Consider the following 23,035-nt stretch of genomic DNA (forward strand, 5'->3'; position numbering starts at 1 on the left):
GTATGTATGTATGTATGTATGTATGTATGTATGTATGTATGTATGTGTGTATGTGTGTAGGTATGTACATATGTACGTTTATATGTATGTGTGTATATGTACATATGTATGTTTGTATGTACCCATGTACTTTTATATGCATGTATCATGTATGTATGTATGTATGTATGTATGCATGCATGCATGCATGCATGCATGTATGTGTGTATGCATGTATGTACATTTATATGTATGTATGTACCCCTGTATGTACTTTTGTATGTATGTTTATATGTACATTTATATGTATGTATGTATGTATGTATATGTGTGTATGTACATATGTATGTTTATATGTATGTATGTGTGTAGGTATGTACATATGTACGTTTATATGTGTGTATGTATGTATGTGTGTATGTATGTTTGTATGTATGTATGTATGTGTGTGTACATATACGTTTATATGTATGTGTGTGTATATGTACATATGTATGTTTGTATGTACCCATGTGCTTTTATATGCATGTATTATGTATGTATGTATGTATGTATGTATGTATGTATGTATGTATGTATGTATGTATGTATGTATATAGGTGTGTGTATAGGTATGTGTATATGTATGTATGGATGTATGTTTATATGTACGTTTATATGTATGTATGTATGTATGTATGTATGTATGCATGCATGTATGCATGTATGCATGTGTACATACGTGTGTGTATGTACATACATTTATATGTATGTATGTATGTATGTGTATGTATGTATGTATGTGTGTGTGTGTGTGTGCGTGTGAGTGTTTGTGTGTGTGTATGTTTGTATGTATGTATGTATGTATGTATGTATGTTTGTATGTATGTATGTATGTATGTATGTATGTATGTATGTATGTATGTGGTGTGATGCGTTACCTGGTAATTCATGATGGCACGCAGACACATGACACACACATGCACGTCGTCCTTCTTACAAACCAGTCTTGAGTTCTTCAGCGTTCGGCGGCTGGGAAGAGTGTTGGACCGAGTCACTAGAGTGGAGCTACATACACACACACACATAAAGAGACACATACACAAACAAATACAACACATACACACCAGCACAAAAAAGAAAAGAAACACATATGTGTCTTTTTGTTAAACTTGTTTTTCAACACAATAATACCCCTTTCACACTGGCCAAAAAAACCCGCTAACATCCGCCTATTTACATTTACCAAAGGCGGACATTAGCGGGTTTTTTGGCCAGTGTGAAAGGGGTATAAGTCTTTGTCTCTTTTGATTAGTCAGTTGGACTAGAAGAAGAGATTATGAGCGTTTTATATACAGTGTTGCTTGAAAGTATGTGAACCCCATGAGCAGTTTAGATGTTTCTGTTGTTTTACCATGATTTCCTTATTCTATCATCACCAGTTTTTATGTATGACATGTCAGATATATGTTTATCAGTTGCATGTACTTGTTTAGTGGGACTTGTTTAAGTAGCCCAAAAACTACATGAAACATGGAATTAGTGTATGTGCAAAAGTAAGTGAACCCCCAGCTGCATTGGTTAAGTCAAGCAGGTAACAGACTCGGGTGAAACACATTTGGGTGCTTAATTAATCATTTAAGCAGACCAATGAAATGAGACATCCTGGGGAAAGGGTTTGGCCTGCACTAATTAAAAGAGAGAGGAAACCCACCAAACCACTGTGGTCCCATACAAATCAACAATGCCGAGAGCAAAGGAGATATGCGAGGACATGAAGAAGAGGGTAGTGACAGCCCATCAGTCTGGGGAGGGCTACAAGACCATCTCCAAGAGATTCCAGCTCCATCCATCCACTGTAAGACAAATAATTTACAAATGGAGGGCCTTCAACATGACAGCAACTCTGCCTAGAAGTGGACGCCCATCAGAACTATCACCCAGAAGCACCAGAAAAATAATAAATCAGGTAAAGGCCAACCCACACATCACCTCTAGAGAGTTGCACACCTCTCTGGTAGCATCTGGGACAAATGTACATGCGTCTACAATCAGACGGAAATTGAATAGCCATGACATTCATGGGAGGGTTGCTAGAAGGAAGCCTCTGCTCTCAAAAAAGAACAAAGCTGCCCATTTCAACTTTGCCAGAGAGCACTTGGACAAACCAGAGACCTTCTGGAAGTCCATTCTCTGGACAGACGAGTCCAAAATAGAATTATTTGGTCACAATGAAAACCAACATGTTTGGAGAAAAGCCAACACTGCATATGAAGAAAAGAACCTCCTCCCAACAGTGAAGCATGGTGGTGCAAATGTGAAGGTCTGGGGCTGCTTTTCTGCTTCTGGACCTGGACGACTCCATATTATCCAAGGAACCATGAATTCTCCGGCATATCAACAAATTCTTGACCAGAATCTCCTGCCATCAGTCAGGGAGTTGAAGCTGGGACGAAAATGGATTATGCAACAAGACAATGACCCAAAGCATTCCAGCAAAACTACAAAGGCATGGCTTCAGAGAAAGAGGATTCGTACTCTGGGTTGGCCCAGTCAAAGTCCGGATCTTAATCCAATTGAAATGTTGTGGCGAGACCTGAAGAAGTTGGTACATACCAGATATCTCTCCAACCTCTCTCAACTGGCTGAGTTCTGCAAGGAGGAGTGGGCAAAAAGCCCCATAAGCAGATGTGAGAGACTGGTTAGTGGTTACAGAAGACGTTTGGCTGAAGTAATGGCTGCAAAAGGAGGAGCCACAAGCTACTAATACAAGGGTTCACATACTTTTGCACATGTTAAATTTTCAGTTTTTGTGAAATAAACCATCTTTGTTGAATTAAATAATGAAAATATATCTCTTTTTGTGTGTGTGTCCATTATTTGGAAGGTGTGCTTTACAAATTGGGATTTGGATGTGTGTGTAATAAGCTTATTTTAATGTTTTTTACAAAAACAGTGACCATGTCTGGAGGGTTCACAAACTTTCAAGCAGCACTGTATATGTATATGTATATACACACACACACACATATATATATGTATGTATGTGTGAAAACATACATACATACATACATACATACATACATACATACATACATACATACATACATACATACATACATACATACGTGTATACATGCATATCCATACATACATCATACATACATACATACATACATACATGTTTACACACACACACACACACACACACACACACACATCAATATATATATATATATATATATATATAGGTGTGTGTGTGTGTGTGTGTGTGTGTGTGTGTGTGTGTGTGTGTGTGTGTGTGTGTGTGTGTGCGTGTAAACCTGATAGAATGGCGTGAGGCTCTTGGTACGTTGTTTCCAGAGGAGGGGGAGGGAAGGTTGCTGTCCCCATGGAGGTCTTCAATGGAGCGACTCCAGGGAGAGTCAACTGATGAGGCCTCACTGCTGGGCTCTGAGAGCTCTCCATCAAATCTACACACACACACACACACACACACACACACACACACACACACACACACACACACACACACACACACACACACACACACACAAGCTATTTAAGTGCCGCAGAACATGTGATCACCAGCGTAATTAGCTTATAAGTGAAACACTAGCTAGATACCACCGCTAATAAGTTTCTATTGAAATTAACTTATAAATGAAACACTAGCTCGATACCACTGCTAATAAGTTTCTATTGACATTAGCTTATAAGTGAAACACTAGCTAGATACCACCACTAACGAGTTTCTATTGACATCAAATATGCAAACAGCCTAAAACAGCCCACATACAGTACGTGGGAGCAAATCCGAGGGCTGGGTTGTAGGGCTAAGGGGAAGTATTTGGACAGGGCCCGAGTCAAACAAAATATTTAATAATCACACTGACTCTTCTGCCCTCAGCTATATGCCTCTACATAGCCTAGACAGCGAGCTAATCAAATGGCTCCAGTAAGTACTCAGGAGACCGTGTTGAGTTCTTCAGAGCTTTTACTGAGAAATCGTATTTTGTAAAAAGATTATCCTGTGTCAAGGGCAGTAGACGAAGGAACAGACGAACTGAAATGTTCGAACTAAAACGGCTACCAAAACACAACTTACTTGTAACGTACGTTTTTCTATCACTAGGTGGGAGTATTGACCACAGAACTGGGAATAACCTCAGCTTCCTGACACATTAAAGCATTAAAGCAATCGTTTGCTAAATCTATTTTAACTCTATCAATAAATAAACTAATGAATATGAAAATATAATATGAGGGACAGAATACTCCCCGCCTGACATCTTAAGGATGTCAAGCCAAACTAACTTAAGCACACCATATTAAAGGACATAAAAATGAGGAGTCTACAGTCTCTTAAGAATTGTCCTTAGGCACCAACAGAATGACTTCATTTATAGGCCACAGGTAAAGTCTTTGCTCACCCTTTCGGACAACCCTGACCTCTATCTTCCTGACTCTGCGGCCCTCGCTGGGAAAGGTGTTGGTGACAAGTCTGATAGGCCAGTCATTCCTTTTCTCTTGGCTATCTTTCAGCAGGACCACGTCTCCTACTTTTAGATTAGGCCTATCTGTCCTCCATTTACGACGATCTTAGAGCCCACTGATGTATTCTTTCTGCCATTGCCCCCAGAAGACATTGGCCAGGTACTGCACGCGTCGCCACTGTGCTCTGAATAGGTCACTGCTTTCAAACTGGCCTGGTGGTACCGGTGGTGTGACAAGATTTTGGGTAAGTCTGCCATAATTTGTTGTTGTTGTTTGCCTCTCAGTCTGTAGCATGTGATGCAGTTGAAGATTGTCCTGCTTACAGCTTTGTTTCCTCCAACAATCCAAAAACCTGCAGCTCTGATGGCCCCTTCAGTGAAGTGTCTACCCTGGTGGCATTCCTTTTCATGAAAGTGCCCCCTTATTAGCTGGGCTATGTGGTGTCTTCCGAGAATGAGCATAGGATGCATTTCATCTGATGTTAACTGTGCTCTTGTCAGCCGACCACCGACTCTAAGAACTCCACTTGCATCAATAAATGGACTCAGCTTGCCAAGTGGGCTTGATTTTGTGACGAGCTCACCTCGTTCCATGTGTTTGACGTCATCTGTGTAGACCTCTCTCTGCACAGTGCTAATGATAGTGGCTTTGGCCTGGTGAAGCTGTTCTTGGTCAAGGTGCTTACTACACTCATGCCATCCATGACAGGCGCTCTCTGGTCCACGTTTGAAGGACTTGGCGATGTGTTGCAGCCTAGGAACAGCTCTCAACAGAAGACTCCAGCTTGAGAATCTTTCAAATCTAGCACTTCCAAGTTTACTTTTTGACAGGGCGGTGGCACAGGTCATGACCTCTGGACGCAGTTCAGAATCAGTCTCAGGGTCAACAAGGTCAAAGGGTTCCTCCTGTATTTGACTTTGCTTTGAGTCAGTGAGGAAAGCAGGTCCACTCAGCCATGTAGAGAGCGACGACAGATGCTCAGCAGGTAATGTTTGAGTGGCGTGATCAGCTGGATTTAGATGAGTGGGCAAGTAATGCCGCTGATGGGCCTGTGTGTTTTCAAAGAAGGGACATTTCTCTGTGAACCTCTCTTTAGTATGGATTCTGTTTTCACAAGGAGAGAGAAAGCTGGGTCATCCATTGTCAAGTATACTTGTCTTGAAAGAGTTCACAGTGGGTTTATGGGCTCCTGTGAGGCAAACATCTCATATAATTACCCATCCTAGATCAAGGCATTGAGCGTAAGGTGCATCATGTGGGCCGTTTACCTGACTGCGAATGCTGTGAGCCCGAATGATATCCTGGCCCAGGAGGAGAAGAATGTCTGCTGATGGAGCCAGTGGAGGTATCTGTGATGCAATGGGCTGAAGATGAGGGTGAGCAGCAGCGGCCTCTGGGGTAGGTATCTCCCTTCTGTTGTCTCGGATTTGGTTACATTCGGTGAGAATAGGCAACGACATGGATACTTTTCCATCCACACCCTCAATGACAAAGCCGTGGGCTCTTCGTCCACTGGGGTCTGTTATGCTGGAGCATGTCATCATTGTGTATGAGAGGGCTTCACCTTGTATACCAAACATATCAAAAAAGGAAGACCTTGCCAGCGACACATTGCTTTAGTCATGTAACATCACATACATGTTCCTCTTCTTTTCAGGAAATGCACTGGAGTACACCTTGACCAGGCAAATTTAAGAACATGACTTTCCTTGAAGCCCCTTTCCACATACCTCTGTGCAGCTGGATATGGTCACTGTGGAGTTTGGGCTGTCATTCTCCCCGCCATGGTGTCCTGGTGATGTGTCAGACTCTTTAGGTGACCATGTGGGTGAGCCAGCATGCATAGCTGCAACGTGGCCATGGCTGTTGCACTCTGAACAGTGAATTGCTGCCTTACAGTCCTTGGCCCTGTGGTGTGTGGATAAGCAACACTTGTAGCCGATTGAGTGTTCGTTGAGTAAACGTTTCCTCTCATCCAGTGTCTTCATTCTAAATCCCCTACATTTGGCAAGTGAATGTGGCTTCCTGTGAATGGGACACTGTTTGTCTGGACCAAGAGAGCATGCGTTAACATCGTTGTCAGGAGCACCAACCTCTGTTTTGTTCGCTGTGACAAGAACCCTGAATTTTATTTGCATTACTGGCATCTTTTCTACTTTGAGAGGCAGTGTGCTGTAGCCTTGTAATGCAAAGCTGGGGTCTGTTCTCATTTCAGCATGGCCATTCACAAACTGGACAAAGTAAGAAAAAGGTGGATAAAGAGCATTATGGCCTTTCTTATATCTTCACCTTTGTTTGACCCACGACTCTTGGAGGTTGTGTGGAAGCTTTTCCACTATTGGATTTATTCCTCTTGATGTGTCAACAAAACGGAGGCCTGGCAGATAACCTTCATTTTTCGCAGCTTCAAGCTCAAGAAGAAGATCTGCACGCACTTGCAAAAGGTGGTTGCCCTTATGGAAAACCCTGGGAAAACTCTCCAGACGTTTGAACAGAGATGCTTCAATTGCCTCTGATGACCCATAATTCTTGTCTAGCCATTGCCATAAACGCTGAAAGCCCGGTTCTGGATTATTCACATGGACAGCTCTAATCCTCAGGGCTTGTTGAAGAGACTCCCCACCAAGCCACTTGGTAAGTAAATCAAGCTCTTCACTGGCCTTGAGGTTTAGGCTTTTGATAGCATTGCAAAACATAGACCTCCAGGATACATAGGTCTCTTGCCTATTGTCAAAAACCTTTAACTCTGCCGTCAGGAGATCACGACGTGCAAGGTAGGCAGCAAGTTCTGATGTTTCAGTCTGTCTGGGCAATGATCTACTTTGAAAGTGGGCATTGTCTTTTCTGATGTGGCTAGGTGGATTAGGTGGGGAATGGTTAGGCTGCCACGTGGTTGAAGAGTCTGTACTACACCGATGTATGTACACAGCGACTGGGTGCGGCGCACTCTGATCCAGGTTGTGCGTGTCGCCGTGGTCAGACTGTCGTTCCATATCATCCTTTCTCTCTTCTTTATATCATGGTCGTGTAGAAGTGGGTATTTACATATTCTTCAGTGTGCCTGATCGAAACAGGTGTTGCAACAGGGATGCCTGCACTGACGAGCTCAAGAGGATTAGGTGGGTCTTCAGCCACAGCCTCCAGGACCCTAGCTGTGGCAAGTGCCGCTTCAGCCTCACCCTCCTGCTTCAGAGCGTTTAGCGTTGCCTCAGTGTGTGCCTTCTCGACCTCCATGTCTATTTGGCGTTTGCCGTTTGCTTGTGCTTCAGCCTGACTTGTAGTTGAGCTGCTTGATCGGCGTAAAGCCAATGATTTGCACTCTGACCTGACATCCATCTCGGGGGGGGGGGGGTACCTCCTGCCTAGGACATCTTTGCTGGTGTTGGAGGTGACGTGTCTCAAGTCCTAGGTGATGCACTTGAGGTGTTGACAAATCTTTTTACTCTTCTGCCCTTAGCTATAGAGCCCTTTTCTGTTAGTAAACATAGTGACGTTTTTCTGTGGGCGGAGCTCAGCTGGAGGCAAAACATTCCCCTCAGAGACATTTAAGGGAAGCCGTTAGGTAGCTAGCTGCCGGCTAGCAAGTTTTATTAGCTTGTATATTTACGACGGACGAAGAAATGCGTATTTCTGAAAATGTACAGTTGCTTTCTCCCCAGGACCACGAGTCTTACTTGAAAAGGTTAACATTAACCAACGGGACCAGACCGGCCGACCCATACACGCTCACTCAGTGGATGGACGCTTTGACAGGATTACTTACCATGGAGTGGCCAGACATTCACACCTACCTGATAGAGAAACCAAGCGTGTATACTAGAAAGTGAGGGCGTATAAATCTTTAGAAGCTTATAACTATGCCCTGAATGGTCATCTACAGGACTTGAAGTACAAAGATTTAATAAGTGAGTTTTGTGTTGTGCGATCTGAAGTTCTCCCCAGCCAGCGGCAAGGCCACAAGACAACCACGTATCACCCTGGGGTTACTGTAAACAGAACAAACGGCCACATCTTGACAGCGAACTGCACATGCAAGGCTGTGTAAGTAACCTACATCTCATTGGGAGAGAAGAGAAATCACCCAGCGTTATTCCTCCTAGTCCCCACTTTCTGATTAATGTTAAGTGGGCATGACAACCCTTTAGACACGTGTCCATACCTACAACAGACAAAAGCATAGTTTAACGTTACATGACTTACCCGATATGAAGGGTGCGCTACAAACACCAGCATTTCTGATAATCTCCTCAGTCCAGTCCTTTCGTCTTATCGCGTTTAACCACAGTTGTCGACGATCATTTTGACTGGGAGTGGCAGCTGATATGCGATCAAACTTCAAGTTTAGTTTATTACTTCTTCGATTCTGGCCCCCAGAAACACAGCATGGAGGCATGTTGGCTAACGCTAGCTAGCTAGATGATGTACGCTGCCTGAGCACGTGACGCTTATTTAACGTGGCTTGGCTTTGCCTCCAGCTGACGCCCTGACGTCATCATTACGTAGGCTCTAAACATAGCCTAGACAGCGAGCTAAACAAATGGCTCCAACAAGTACTAAGGAGACCGTGTTGAGTTCTTCAGAGCTTTTACTGAGAAACTATATTTTGTAAAAAGATTATCCCGTGTCAAGGGCAGCAGACAAAGGAAAAGACAGATGCACGTAACACTATCCATCCACTCTGTCTGCTCAAACTAAAATGGCTACCAAAACACAACTTACTTGTAATGTAAGTTTTTCTACCACTAGGTGGGGGTATTGACCACAGAACTGGGAACAACCTCAGTTTCCTGACACCAGTAAAGCATTAAAGCAATCGTTTGCTAAATCTATTTTAACTCTATCAATACATGAACTAATGAATATGAAAATATAATATGAGGGACACAATACTGACATAGTCCAAATCCTATACAAGTAATTGCAGAAATGTATTGATATGAAATACTCTACTTGGCTCTTCATGTTTTTGAGAATTTTTATCGTGATGAGAGAAACAAAGTGTATAGTATATTTGATTTTAAGTTGCAGTGACACAACACTAAAATCAAGATCAAATTAGTCAAGCTTATTTATTTCAAGTATGGCTTATTAACTTTTACTTTTCTTTTTTTTTTACACTTTAAACCACAAAAAACAGTATGAGACCTCCACTCCCATAAAAGTTGTTGATCTGCTTATAGGTTAAATAACAAAAAAGCTGCATTAAAACTTTACATTTTAATAGACAACTCAACTTCAGATTTTTTTTTCATTCAGAAAACGAAGTTAAAGAGTTTGTCATCATACTCTGAGTGAGACTAAATCTTAGGGGGCAGTTCATGAGAATCCGTTCGGTCATTGGAAGGTTTGAATTAATTGAACCAATGCCCGTTTTTCCAACCAGCTGCCTTAATGAAAAAATAATAATAATAATAATAAAATCATCATCATCATCATCATGGAGAGCATGAAGACCTGGAAGACCACCCTGAATCTCCATCATGCAGAAGGATCATTAACATCGAGACCGATCAACATCAGAAGCAGAATCTTCCAAGCGGACTCACTATCACCACTGCTCTTCTGCCTTGCACTAGTGCCACTCAGCAATCTACTGAACAACCGCAGCTATGGGTACAAATCACAGAATGGAAAACTGACCCACCTGTTCCACATTGACAACCTCAAGATATTTACCAAGGACGACAATCAGTAGAAGGGTCTACTCACCATTGTCAAGACCTTTAGCGACGACATCAAGATGGAATTCAGACTCGACAAGTGTGCCAAAGCCACTTTCAAGAAAGGAAGACTTACCAAGACTGCAGATTTAGACCTTGACACTGACACCATAATCAAAGAGCTAGACCAAGATGGTACATACAAGTACCTAGGAGTGAATGAAGGACACGGCATACAACACTCAACCATGAAGGAGAAGATCCGGAAAGAGTACCACAGGAGAGTGTGTATGGTACTGAAGAGTGAACTCAATGTGGCGAACAGAATTAAAGCTATCAACACCCTAGTGACACCTGTAGTGACATACAGCTTCAACATCATCAGTTGGAAACTGAACGACATCAAGAGACTAGACACCAAGACAAGAAAGATACTGACCATGGTGAAGATCAGGGACGTGCGGTCAGGGGAGGCAGGTCATCATGAAAAGAAAAAACAAATGATGATAAAATAAAATAAATATTAATATTTGTCTACTGATCTGTGCTATAAATGTAATTTATGTACAATTCCAATAATTTAAATAATTTGTATTATTAAAATCGCTGAATTTGCATATTTCCTGTTCAATTAGAGGGGAAATACGCGAGTTGAGGCAGCGAGGAGTGGAGCCTCACCTCGGATGTGCAATCCCTCACAAACTGGGTTGAGCGCGTGCCTTTTGCTTTCTCACTCTTTGTCACCAATGTAATGTTTGTAGACACTTTTATCATATGTCCTCACTTTCCTTAAAATAGTTAATGTATTTCATGTATGTGTATAACATATTTAGTCTTGCTGATCTGACATAAAACCGCACCGAAAAAACACGAGATGAGGCAGCCAGTACCTCTGCCTCACTGAAGGGGGAGTATGCGTGAGCCCTTGGGTTTACGGGATGCTTTCTTCTTCTGCTGTTGCTCTTCTTTAATGCAGAGTCAAGTTCACTACAGCAGTTCGTTTATTTTGAAAAAAAAATTCTGACTGGTAGATTCTCTATCTGAGCTCAAAAGTTTCTCAAAACTGGACTTTCAATCAAAAAGCGAAGTGATAAATGATGGAGGACCAATGCCGCCGGAGCAACTAAAAGGTTTGCTTCAAACAACGGCACAGAAGATAACTCACTCTTTTCAAACGGAGTGGTGGTACACCCGAAAAGACTGGCTGTGTGGCTGTGCTACAAGAAACCGCCTTTTCTGCTTTCCCGCTCTTTTGTTCTCAACATGCGACAATGTCTGGACTGACTAACACAGGGTTTTGTGACTTGAAAATCTACCAAGAAGCCTCAGCAAACATGAAAGATCAACTACTCATATTCAAAGCCAAATTGCTTTGAAAACTTTTGGATCTTCAAGAATAGATCTGGCTTTGGATGAACAACGGAGACTAAACATTTCCGTCCACAATGCTAAGGTAAAGGAAACCCGGGAGGTTTTAAAAGACCTCATTAATGCAGCAACCTGCTTCCTAGCCAAACAGGAACTGGCATTTCATGGTAACGATGAGAGTACAAGCTCTTCTAATCGTTGCAGAACTATTACATGCTTTTGCTGAGAAAGATGAAAGGTTAGCTAGACATTTGGAGACATCCACTGTGTTGTCTGGCTTGTCAAACAGAATTCGGAACGATTAAATTGAAGCAGTCGGTGATGTGATAAGAAATTATATTAAAAAGGAGATGAATGTAGCCCCATTTGTTGCTGTAGAAGTAGACGAGACAACGGATGTCACAAACAAAGCCCAGATCTCTGTCATTTTGCGTTATGTGGCTAAACGTGAGTCGGCATGTGAAGTGAGGGAGGCTTGTTTGGGCTTTGATGATGTTAGTGATGACAGATGGGCCCCTGCTATAGCTGAGGATGTCTTGGAAGTGTTGGATAAATACACGTGTGTCGAAAAGCTGGTATCTCACACTTATGACGGAGCGGCTGTGATGTCATCAGAGCTTAATGGGGTGCAGGCGAGGATTAAAGAAAAGGTGCCTGAGGCCATATTTACCCACTGTTACGCACACAAATTGAACCTGGTGCTCTTGCATTCGGCAAAATGCATGCCTGAGTGTAGAATTGTTTTTAAAACAGCAGAGGGACTTGGGGCATTTTTCAGTAAATCCACGAAGCGCACCCACTTACTGGATGATGACGTTGTGAAGCGACGTTTACCAAGAGCAGCGCCTACCAGATGGAGCTCAAATTCCAGACTGTTGCAGACAATAAGCATGTACCATTCTGATCTGCGTGATTTATTCCGTATTATGAGCGAAAATGCAGATAGTTGGGATAATGACACCCTAATGATGGCCACTGGATATGAGCAGTGGCTGTCAAAAGCATCAACACGCTTTATCATTATGGCATATGAGGACATTTTCAGTGAAACCGATGCACTCTTTAGAGTGCTGCAAAACAAAGTCATGGACATGGGATTTTGTTGTGCGCGAATCCGCGACACAATTGGAGTTGTGCAACACCAGAGACAAGAGTTTGACAGTTTCTATGAGCGATTTGAGCAGAAATGCGCCACACTCCGCCTGACGGATAGTGTTCATCAACAGTCAGTCAGAGATGAGAGGAAACGAATGTTTTATAACATTCTGGACAATATCAATGTTCAGCTGGAAGCTAGATTTGATCATTTTGGCGAGCTAGCTTTTATTGGTTTGGTCGATTGTGCAAAATTTAATGAAATGTCACAACATTTTGATGACACCAAACTGCAGAGCCTGTCAAAATATGCCAAGTTCTTTGACTTTGTGAGACTGAAGGCTGATCTCATCGGACTATATAGCTCACAAACAGTGAGGAACGAATATAAATCCCCTGGACAGCTTCTCAGCTTTTTGGCCCAGAAGGATCTGGTGCAGACTGTTCCTGAAGCGGCAAAGTTACTCCAGCTGGTCCTACCTACACCAGCTACAATAGCGTCCGTGGAAAGGTCATTCTCTGCTCTGACAAGACTCAAAACATACAGTCGGAATCAGACCGATCAAGGACGACTTTCATCCCTGGCAATAATCTCCATTGAGATGGAAAGACTTCTAAAACTAAAAGAAGATAAGGAGGACTTTTACAACAAAGTCACTGAGATTTTTGTCCAGAAGGATAGGAGAATGGACTTCATTGTCAAGTAAAGGTAAGCCCATGCATACACTGCAGTACATCCTTTTATTTGTATTGAATGAGTATGTAATTAATTAAATACTAATAGTAGTAATAATAATAATAAATTTTATTTATAAGCGCCTTTCTGGACACTCAAGGACACTGTACAAAGATCAGCAAACACAAAAAGCAACAACAGATAAAAACTACACAATATAAAAAATAGTAATACTAATTGTGGAATTACGATGGCAAATTAGGAAAACACGCACGGTGCAGAGCAAATGCGCTCTTTCTCTGAGCCACTCCTTGTCCAAATATGTACCTTAATTATGTGTGTGTAAAGAATGCTGATGAGATATGAAACACAAGCAGTAGTCAATGTGCAAGCTGCCAAGTGAATGGTGAATTGAAGCTACTATATTGGGTTCATATATTTGGAAATCTGACTCTGAAAAAGTCAGTGCCTCACCAGCCACGAACCTCACCACACGTCACTGGTGAAGATGCACCACCCGAAAGCAGATGTCAACAGGCTGTACCTACCAAGCACTTCAGGAGGACAAGTCCTAGTCCAACTCGAAGTGACCTTCAAGACTACCACTATCGGGCTGGATTTATACCTGACAAAAACAGATGACCCACCCCTCCGAATAGTAAAACATCAGATCTACTCCTTCAATAAAGAAGCTGCACAATTCAAGAAGAGCTTGATGTCCCAGAAACCCCACCAACAGAAAATGAGGCAACTACCATCTATGCCAAATGAGTGAAGCAGAAAGCAAAACACCATCGCCAGCAGCAACTGCAAAAAACTTGGGAGGAGAAAGCAATGCACGGGAAGTACTCAAAAAGAATGAAAGACGCAGACATTGACCAACAAAAGACACACCAGTGGCTGAGAAGCACTGGACTGAAAGCAGAGATGGAGGGCCTGATAATTGCTGCACAAGACCAGAGCCTGGCAACCAGATCCTATCACCATCGCGTCATCAAAAACGGAACAGACCCAAAATGCAGAATCTGTGGAATGTACGACAAAACCATCGACCCCATTGTCTCAGGCTGCCCAGAACTGGCAAAGACCGAGTATATATACAAGCACAACAAGGCAGCAGTATACCTGCACTGGAAGATCTGAGGATCACCACACCGAAGACATTCCTCAAAGAGGCCCTCATGTTGCACCATCTCAAAATCTCACCAAAGCCAGTTGACAGAAATGGTCTACGGAAGAGTACAAAGAAGTCATGGAAGTGTTCTACACTGCTTCCTTCAAACCAAAAACATCTGTAATTCAAGGCACCTATGGCATCTGGCGTGCCAATAACCCCACAAATAGGCTGAATCTAGACGCCAACAAACTTGCAAATGTCTGCCGTGATATCGTCAATAAGAAAAGACTAACCGAAATGGAGCTGCAAGCCATCCAAGCAAGAGTAAAGCAGAGACATGAGAATGCAAAACCTGATGAGAGGGATACGAACACAGATCCAGAGGAACAAAATGAAGATAAGAATCACGAAAATGAGAGAAATGATAAGCCAGGTGTAACCCTGTGGTTAAATTATAGGCCTTAGATATATTATATTTCACTATTAGATAAGAGTTTGGCCTATGTTTGTTATTTTGTATACCTTTTGAATATGAATATATTATATTGTCGATATTGTTCTGCAAAACAGTTGTTTACCAATGTGAAATGCATTTACTTTAGTGTTGAAACTTACCATTGTTGTGATTGGTTGGCTGTGGAGAGAATACCTTACCTTGAATGTGATTGGTTGAGAGGGCAGCGGAAAACGTCAGCACGAGCAGACTGGACTGGGGGAAAGAGGTCTCTCGTCCCTGGTGTGAGCAACGGAGCAGTTTGATGTCGAATTGTTATATGCTATTTTGCGGTGAGAGAAATGTAATTGAAGTTTAGTGAACAGTGATGTGTGCGGGTGTCTGACCGAGACCCATCCCGGGAACTGTTTGTGTGGATTGGGGATACAAACTGACTACTCGTCAGTCCCATATGTGGACCCAGCGACGTTACGGAGCGAGCTAGCCAGTCGGTGTTCGGTGTTAGCACAGCAAGACGGGCGAATGGACTGGATGCGGTAAGGGGCTCTCCCCACAGTGAGTCGGGCCGTCTTCTAGTTTAGCGAAGTAACGTTATCAGTACAGTGTAGTGGTGGGTTCATGCGACCATTGAGGAATGCAGAAGGAGTCGTCTGTTGCCGTGTTGTGCTGCCGAGGCGAGCGCACGGTTCGACCGTGAGATGGTGCTAACGGCTAACTAGCCAGTTAGCTAGGATGGCTGCCGGCCTGACGTTCGCTGCTGCACTGAGACGAAGAGGAGCATTCATTGTGAGTACAAGCCGGATGTGCGGGCTTCCAAAGGGAGCAAAGAGGGCTGTTTAGGGTCCCAACGTACCCGATAAAGAAACAGGCCTGCAACTGGGGGTTGACTTTCTTTTATTTTTATTGCCGGCTTAGTTATAGGGTTGTTGAGCTGTATGCTAATGTGTTGGTCTGATTCATTTGTGTATATATGAATGCAGATGCTTGTTAGCCATTGAGGCTTATTACTTTCATTCATTCTAATAATTATTACTCATAATACATTTGTATATATAATTCTATGTACCTGTGTGAGTGTGGATTATTCATGTGTGTTTATTCCTGTGGTGTCTAGGCTATGGTAAGTGACATGTTGAGACAACCTTAAAGGGCTAGTCCACCTTTTTACTGGAAGTAACCTAGTGACACCCAGAGATGTGTAGACCATAGTATATAACCTTAAAGGGCTAATACACCACATTTTAGAACCTTAAAGGGCTAGTCCACCGTTTTAATATAAGTTACTCGGTGACACATTGAGGTGTCTAGACCATGTTAGATTGCCTTAAAGGGGTCATATGCCATATTTAAGCGCCTTAAAGGGGTAGTCAACCCTTTTAGTTGGAGTTACCAGATGACACTGTAAGACATTTAGAGCCTTTAGAACATACTTTAAACACATAAAAAGCGAAGTTACCATACTTCAATAGTTTATTGGATCCTGAGTTGTATAGAGAACTCAGGAGCGTTGTCCTTGACAGTTAAAAGGGATAGATAGCGCTACACAGGTAACCAAGAACCACCGAACAATGAACAAGATGAGAAAGTGAGTGCAATGAAAGAAAGCATCCTTAGAAAATACAAAATAGCCAACAAAACCCCAATAGGCCAGAGACCACCAATTCCAAAGATAAAAAGTGATCAGCACTCAAAATCAGCCATAGAAACAGCAAACAAAGCCACCAACCAGATAAAAGACCAACTCCCAGAAGTGCTGTCCCTCACAGACATTATCCACCTTGTCTATGCAACTGCCTCTGCCATCACTGAATCACGGGGCATCAAACAAAAGAGGAAGAACAGACCAAGAAAAGATAACTGACCAAAATGGAAAAATAAAATTGAAAGTGAAATACGCAAAATTAGGGGAGACGTATCTACACTAAATGAGATTAAAAACACAACATCAAACAGAAAGAGCAAATACTAACAGCCATTGAAAAATTGAAACAACTACAAGCAAAAGCCCAATGAGTGAAAAGGTTTGATAAGAGACAAAAGTCCTTTCACCAGAACAAAACATACAAAGAAAACGCAAAGAAATTCTATAGAGAACTAGGGAAAAGGTCCGTTGAGGTCAAAGAACCCCCTAAAATTGATGAAGTAGAGAACTTCTGGAACGAAATCTGGGAAAAACAAAAGAATTACAACAAAAATGCTGAATGGATCGGCCAAATAGAAACAGAGAACATCCAAACCAACCAACAAGAATGGCCACAACTAAGCCTAGAAGAAACAAAAACAGCAATACAGAAGTCCAGCAACTGGAAAGCCCCTAGTAATGACGGGATAGCAAATTTTCTGGATCAAGAACTTACCATCTTTATACCAAGATCATACAAACGCCTACAACGGATGCATCAGCAACCAAGAAACCTGCCCTGAATGGCTCACAACTGGTACCACCTACCTACTTTTCAAAACAGAAGACACCAAAAACCCTAAAAACTATAGTCCCATCACATGTCTCCCTACAACCTACAAGATTTTAACATCCATCATCACCGGGAGAGTTTACAAACACCTGGAAGAAAACAACCTACTTCCCATAGAACAAAAAGGGTGTCGAAAAGGGAGCTACGGCTGCAAAGACCAGCTTTTAATAAACAAGGCCATCATTAAGGAAGTAAAAATGAGGAAAAAAAATCTGACGACAGCCTGGATAGACTATAAGAAGGCGTTCAACTCTGTACCCCATGACTGGATACATTAATGTCTTGACATCTACAAAATATCACCAATCCTTATCCAGTTCCTAACAGCAAATATGGACCAGTGGAAAACAAGCCTTGTTCTAAAATACACAGACGGGACGCCACATTCAAGGCAGATCAACATCAATAGCAGCATATTTCAAGGCGACTCTCTTTCTCCTCTCCTCTTTTGCATAGCTCTTACTCCACTATCCTCCCTCCTGAACAACACCAGCTATGGTTATACTACAGGTTCATGCACTATTAACCATCTAGTCTACATAGATGACCTGAAAACCTTTGCCAAGAATGCCCAAGAACAAACTGGCCTGTTGACCATCGTAAAAGGCTTCAGTGATGACATCAAAATGGAGTTCGGACTAGACAAATGTGCCAAAGCGACATTCAAAAAAGGAAAACTTACCACCACCGAAAACATCCAAATTGACCAAGACACCACCATCCAAGAACTAGAACAAGAAGGAACATACAAATACCTGGGAGAGAATGAAGGGGACGGGATACAACATGCCAAAATGAAAGAAAAGATCAGAAAGGAGTACTACCGAAGAATACGAATGGTAACAAAACCTGAACTCAATGCATCCAACCGAATGGAAGCCATCAACACCCTGGCTACACCCGTCGTAACTTACACCTTCAACGTCGTCGACTGGAAACTAGAAGAGATCAGGAAACTAGATAGAAAAACAAGAAAAATACTCACTTTAGAGAGGATGCACCACCCATAATCACATGTGGATAGATTGTACCTCCCCAGAAACGAGGGTGGCAGGGGTCTGAGCCAACTGGAAACTGCCTACAAAAAAACAATAGGCCTAGATACTTACCTAACATCAAAAATGACCCCTTCTCATGATTGCTGGAGAGCATGAAGAACAAAACAAAAAGTACTCCGTAGCTAACCAATGTTCAAAAGAGCTCAACCTCCCTGAAACACCGCAACCTGAAAATGAAGCTCCAATCATCCACGCCCGAAAAGTCAAACAAAAAGCAAAGTGTCACGCCCAAGAACAAATGAAACAAAAATGGGAAGGTAAACAAATGCACGGGCAATATCCAAAAAGAGTAGTTGAGAAAGATGTAGACCAACATATGACCAACCAATGGCTCAAAACAGCTGGGCTGAAATCCCAAACAGAAGGCTTTATCATCGCTGCCCAAGACCAGGCCATCAAGACCAATTACTACTGAGCAAAATCCTCAACGATGGCACAGACCCAGCGTGCAGGATATGTGGTCAATTCCAGGAAACCATTGACCATATGGTGGCAGGGTGCCCTGAGCTGGCCAAAACTGAATACCTACGAAGACACAACAAGGCCGCCACATACCTGCACTGGAACATCTGCAAAGAATTCAACACCAACACAAAAGAAAAAAAAAATGGTACGAGCATGAGCCCCAAACAGTAACAGAAAAAGACCACATCACAATCTTATGGGACATGTCAATACAGACAGACCATGAGATAAAAGCCAACAGACCAGACATCATCATCAAGAACAAAAAAGAAAAACGTTGCCTACTCATCGACATGTCCATCCCGACTGAAAGGAACACCTCAGTAAAAGTAAATGAAAAACTGTCCAAATATAAAGACCTTGAAATCCATATTGAATGAATGTGGTGAATGAAAACCACAACAATACCAGTAGTGATAAGAGCCCTGGGACTTGTAAAACAAAGGGGATGGAGAAATACACCTAACGCATCCCGGGTAACATCAGAATACAAGAACTACAGAAGATGGCACTACTTGCAACATCTCATATCCTAAGAAAGGCACTATCCATCAAATAGACTTCTACCTCATTCTAACCCTAGGCCCAAGGAATGGGCCCGGTTATTATGTTGTATTATGGCATGAAATTAAAGGACATTTGTATAATAATAATAATAATGAATAAGGATTTTGATGATTTACTGGGGTGCAAGGTAATGCTGGGTTACCAGGTGACAGTTGTATGTCCAAATGAAAAGTAATTACCTATGAACATAATTCAAAGAGATGCAGCTAAACATGGTTACCAAATATAATATTTTGGACAGAAACTAGTCCTAAGGCGTCCGGGTAGCGTAGCAGTCTATTGTGTTGCCTACCAATACAGGGATCGCTGGTTCGAATCTCCATGTTACCTCAGGTTTAAGGCAATCCTTGCTGAAATGAATTAAAATGTCTTGCAAATATTCTGTGAATAGTACATATGGCCATTTAAATTCTAATTAATGGACATAACAATTTGCATATAAAACGTGTATTAGATCACTGGTTTGGGGAGTTATGCAACTGTGCTGTTTATAAGGTTGGGGAGACGTGGATGAGTGATGAAACACTTCTCCCAATATCCAAAGGAGTTGAATCAAGTGCAACTGGACTTGGTATATATCCGTGAAGACGTTTCGCCTCTCATCCAAGAGGCTTCCTCAGTTCGTGCCTTTCTGACTAGACTTGGATAACCATGACCTGGATGAATGAGAACATTCACAAACACTTCTCCCAATAAACTAACTGACTAGCCGAATGGTTACAACACATACCACATAGCCACACATACAAATACACACTAACACTCACACTCACACTAACACACAAATCCATTAACACGTTCACACTGGGTGACTTACGTGACAGCATACTGGGCGAAGGAGAGATATTCCACCAACACGTCCAAACCCTGATTCTCCTCGTTCAGAAACTCCCTCACCCACCTGCACACAGCAACACACCAGCATCAACACATGATCACCCACCTGCACACAGCAACACACCAGCATCAACACATGATCATAGACACACACACAGATAAAGCAACCCACCAACCAGACAGACAGACAGTCGGACTGATAGATAGATAGATAGATAGATAGATAGATAGATAGATAGATAGATAGATAGATAGATAGATAGATAGATAGATAGATAGATAGATAGATAGATAGATAGATAGATAGATAGACAGATATAGAGAGAGAGAGAGAGAGAGAGAGAGAGAGAGAGAGATAAATAGACAGAGATAGACAGATCGATATATAGATAAAGATAGATAGACAGATCAATATATAGATAGATAGATAGATAGATAGATAGATAGATAGATAGATAGATAGATAGATAGATAGATAGATAGATAGATAGATAGATAGAGATAGATATACTGACAGACAGATAGACAGTAGATAGACAGATAGACAGACAGATAGCATACAAACAGATACACAAACAGATAGATAGATAGATACCCGATGTGGTTGGTACGTAGAGAGATCTCCAGCTCTCTCAGGGTCTGGGTGGACTCCTGAACTCTTCTTCTAAACTTCTACACAGAGAAAATTCAGTCAGTAACATTATTACAACATATCAAACATGTCTATCATAGTTTAACATCATCTATCACATATCATACATTATCATCATCTATCACATATCATAGTTTATCATCATCTATCATATATCATAATTAATCATCATCTATCATATATCCTAGTTTAACATCATCTATCACGTATCATAGTTTATCTTCATCTATCATATATAATTAATCATCATCTATCATATATCAGTTTATCATCATCTATCATATATCCTAGCTTATCATCATCTATCATATATCCTAGTTTAACATCATCTATCATATATCCTAGTTTATCATCATCTATCATATATCATAATTAATCATCATCAATCATATATCATAGTTTATCATCATCTATCATATATCATAATTAATCATCATCTATCATATATCATAGTTTATCATCATCTATCATATATCCTAGTTTAACATCATCTATCATATATCATAGTTTAACATCATCTATCATATATCATAATTAATCATCATCTATCATATATCCTAGTTTAACATCATCTATCATATATCACAATTAATCATCATCTATCATATATCCTAGTTTAACATCTATCATATATCCTAGTTTATCATCATCTATCATATATCCTAGTTTAACTTCTATCATATATCCTAGTTTAACATCATATATCATATATCCTAGTTTAACATCTATCATATATCCTAGTTTAACATCTATCATATATCCTAGTTTAACATCTATCATATATCATAGTTTAACATCATCTATCATATATCCTAGTTTATCATCATCTATCATATATCCTAGTTTAACATCATCTATCATATATCATAGTTTAACATCATCTATCATATATCATAATTAATCATCATCTATCATATATCCTAGTTTAACATCATCTATCATATATCACAATTAATCATCATCTATCATATATCCTAGTTTAACATCTATCATATATCCTAGTTTATCATCATCTATCATATATCCTAGTTTAACTTCTATCATATATCCTAGTTTAACATCATATATCATATATCCTAGTTTAACATCTATCATATATCCTAGTTTAACATCTATCATATATCATAGTTTAACATCATCTATCATATATCCTAGTTTATCATCATCTATCATATATCCTAGTTTAACATCATCTATCATATATCCTAGTTTATCATCATCGATCATATATCCTAGTTTAACATCATCTATCATATAACATAATTTATCAGCACAACATGACATGATGTTGTGTTCACACAATTTACATAATACAACACTGAAAGAAGATAACACAATTATAATGGAATTGTAAAAATATATGAACAATATGATGAGGAGGATGCCAAGCAGTGTCCAGACGCCATTTGAACAGCCCAGGACCTGAGCCACATGTCCAGCATCACCATGGAGACCTGACTGTAGGACAGACTACACCTGACAGTAGGACAGACTACACATAACAAGAAGACAGACTACACCTGACAGGAGGACAGACTACCCCTGACAGGAGGACAGACTACACCTGACAGGAGGACAGACTACCCCTGACAGGAGGACAGACTACACATGACAGGAGGACAGACTACCCCTGACAGGAGGACAGACTACACATGACAGGAGGACAGACTACCCCTGACAGGAGGACAGACTACACATGACAGGAGGACAGACTACACCTGACAGGAGGACAGACTACACCTGACAGGAGGACAGATTACACCTGACAGGAAGACAGACTACCCCTGACAGGAGGAGAGACTACACATGACAGGAGGACAGACTACACCTGACAGGAAGACAGACTACACATGACAGGAGAACAGACTACACCTGACAGGAGGACAGACTACCCCTGACAGGAGAACAGACTACACATGACAGGAGAACAGACTACACATGACAGGAGGACAGACTACACCTGACAGGAGGACAGACTACACATGACAGGAGAACAGACTACCCCTGACAGGAGGACAGACTACACCTGACAGGAGGACAGACTACACATGACAGGAGGACAGACTACCCCTGACAGGAGGACAGACTACACATGACAGGAGGACAGACTACCCCTGACAGGAGGACAGACTACACATGACAGGAGGACAGACTACC

At 41.5% G+C, this 23,035-nt stretch overlaps 1 protein-coding gene across 2 annotated transcripts in view; it reads right to left on the reverse strand.

Moving 5' to 3' along the window:
• The window catches only part of LOC130131332 (formin-like protein 2), a 214,405-nt gene that overhangs the window by 166,544 nt on the left and 24,826 nt on the right, over nucleotides 1–23,035 (reverse strand). For both annotated transcript variants that reach the window (XM_056300987.1, XM_056300986.1), the window contains exons 4-7: nucleotides 20,822–20,898; nucleotides 20,207–20,290; nucleotides 3,282–3,431; nucleotides 900–1,026 (exon numbers count right to left, since the gene is read on the reverse strand). In XM_056300987.1, the coding sequence (XP_056156962.1) occupies nucleotides 900–1,026; nucleotides 3,282–3,431; nucleotides 20,207–20,290; nucleotides 20,822–20,898 (438 nt within the window). The remainder of the gene's footprint in view (nucleotides 1–899; nucleotides 1,027–3,281; nucleotides 3,432–20,206; nucleotides 20,291–20,821; nucleotides 20,899–23,035) is intronic.

This window comes from Lampris incognitus, chromosome 21 (assembly GCF_029633865.1).
Source record: "Lampris incognitus isolate fLamInc1 chromosome 21, fLamInc1.hap2, whole genome shotgun sequence".
Taxonomy (NCBI): Eukaryota; Metazoa; Chordata; class Actinopteri; order Lampriformes; family Lampridae; genus Lampris; species Lampris incognitus.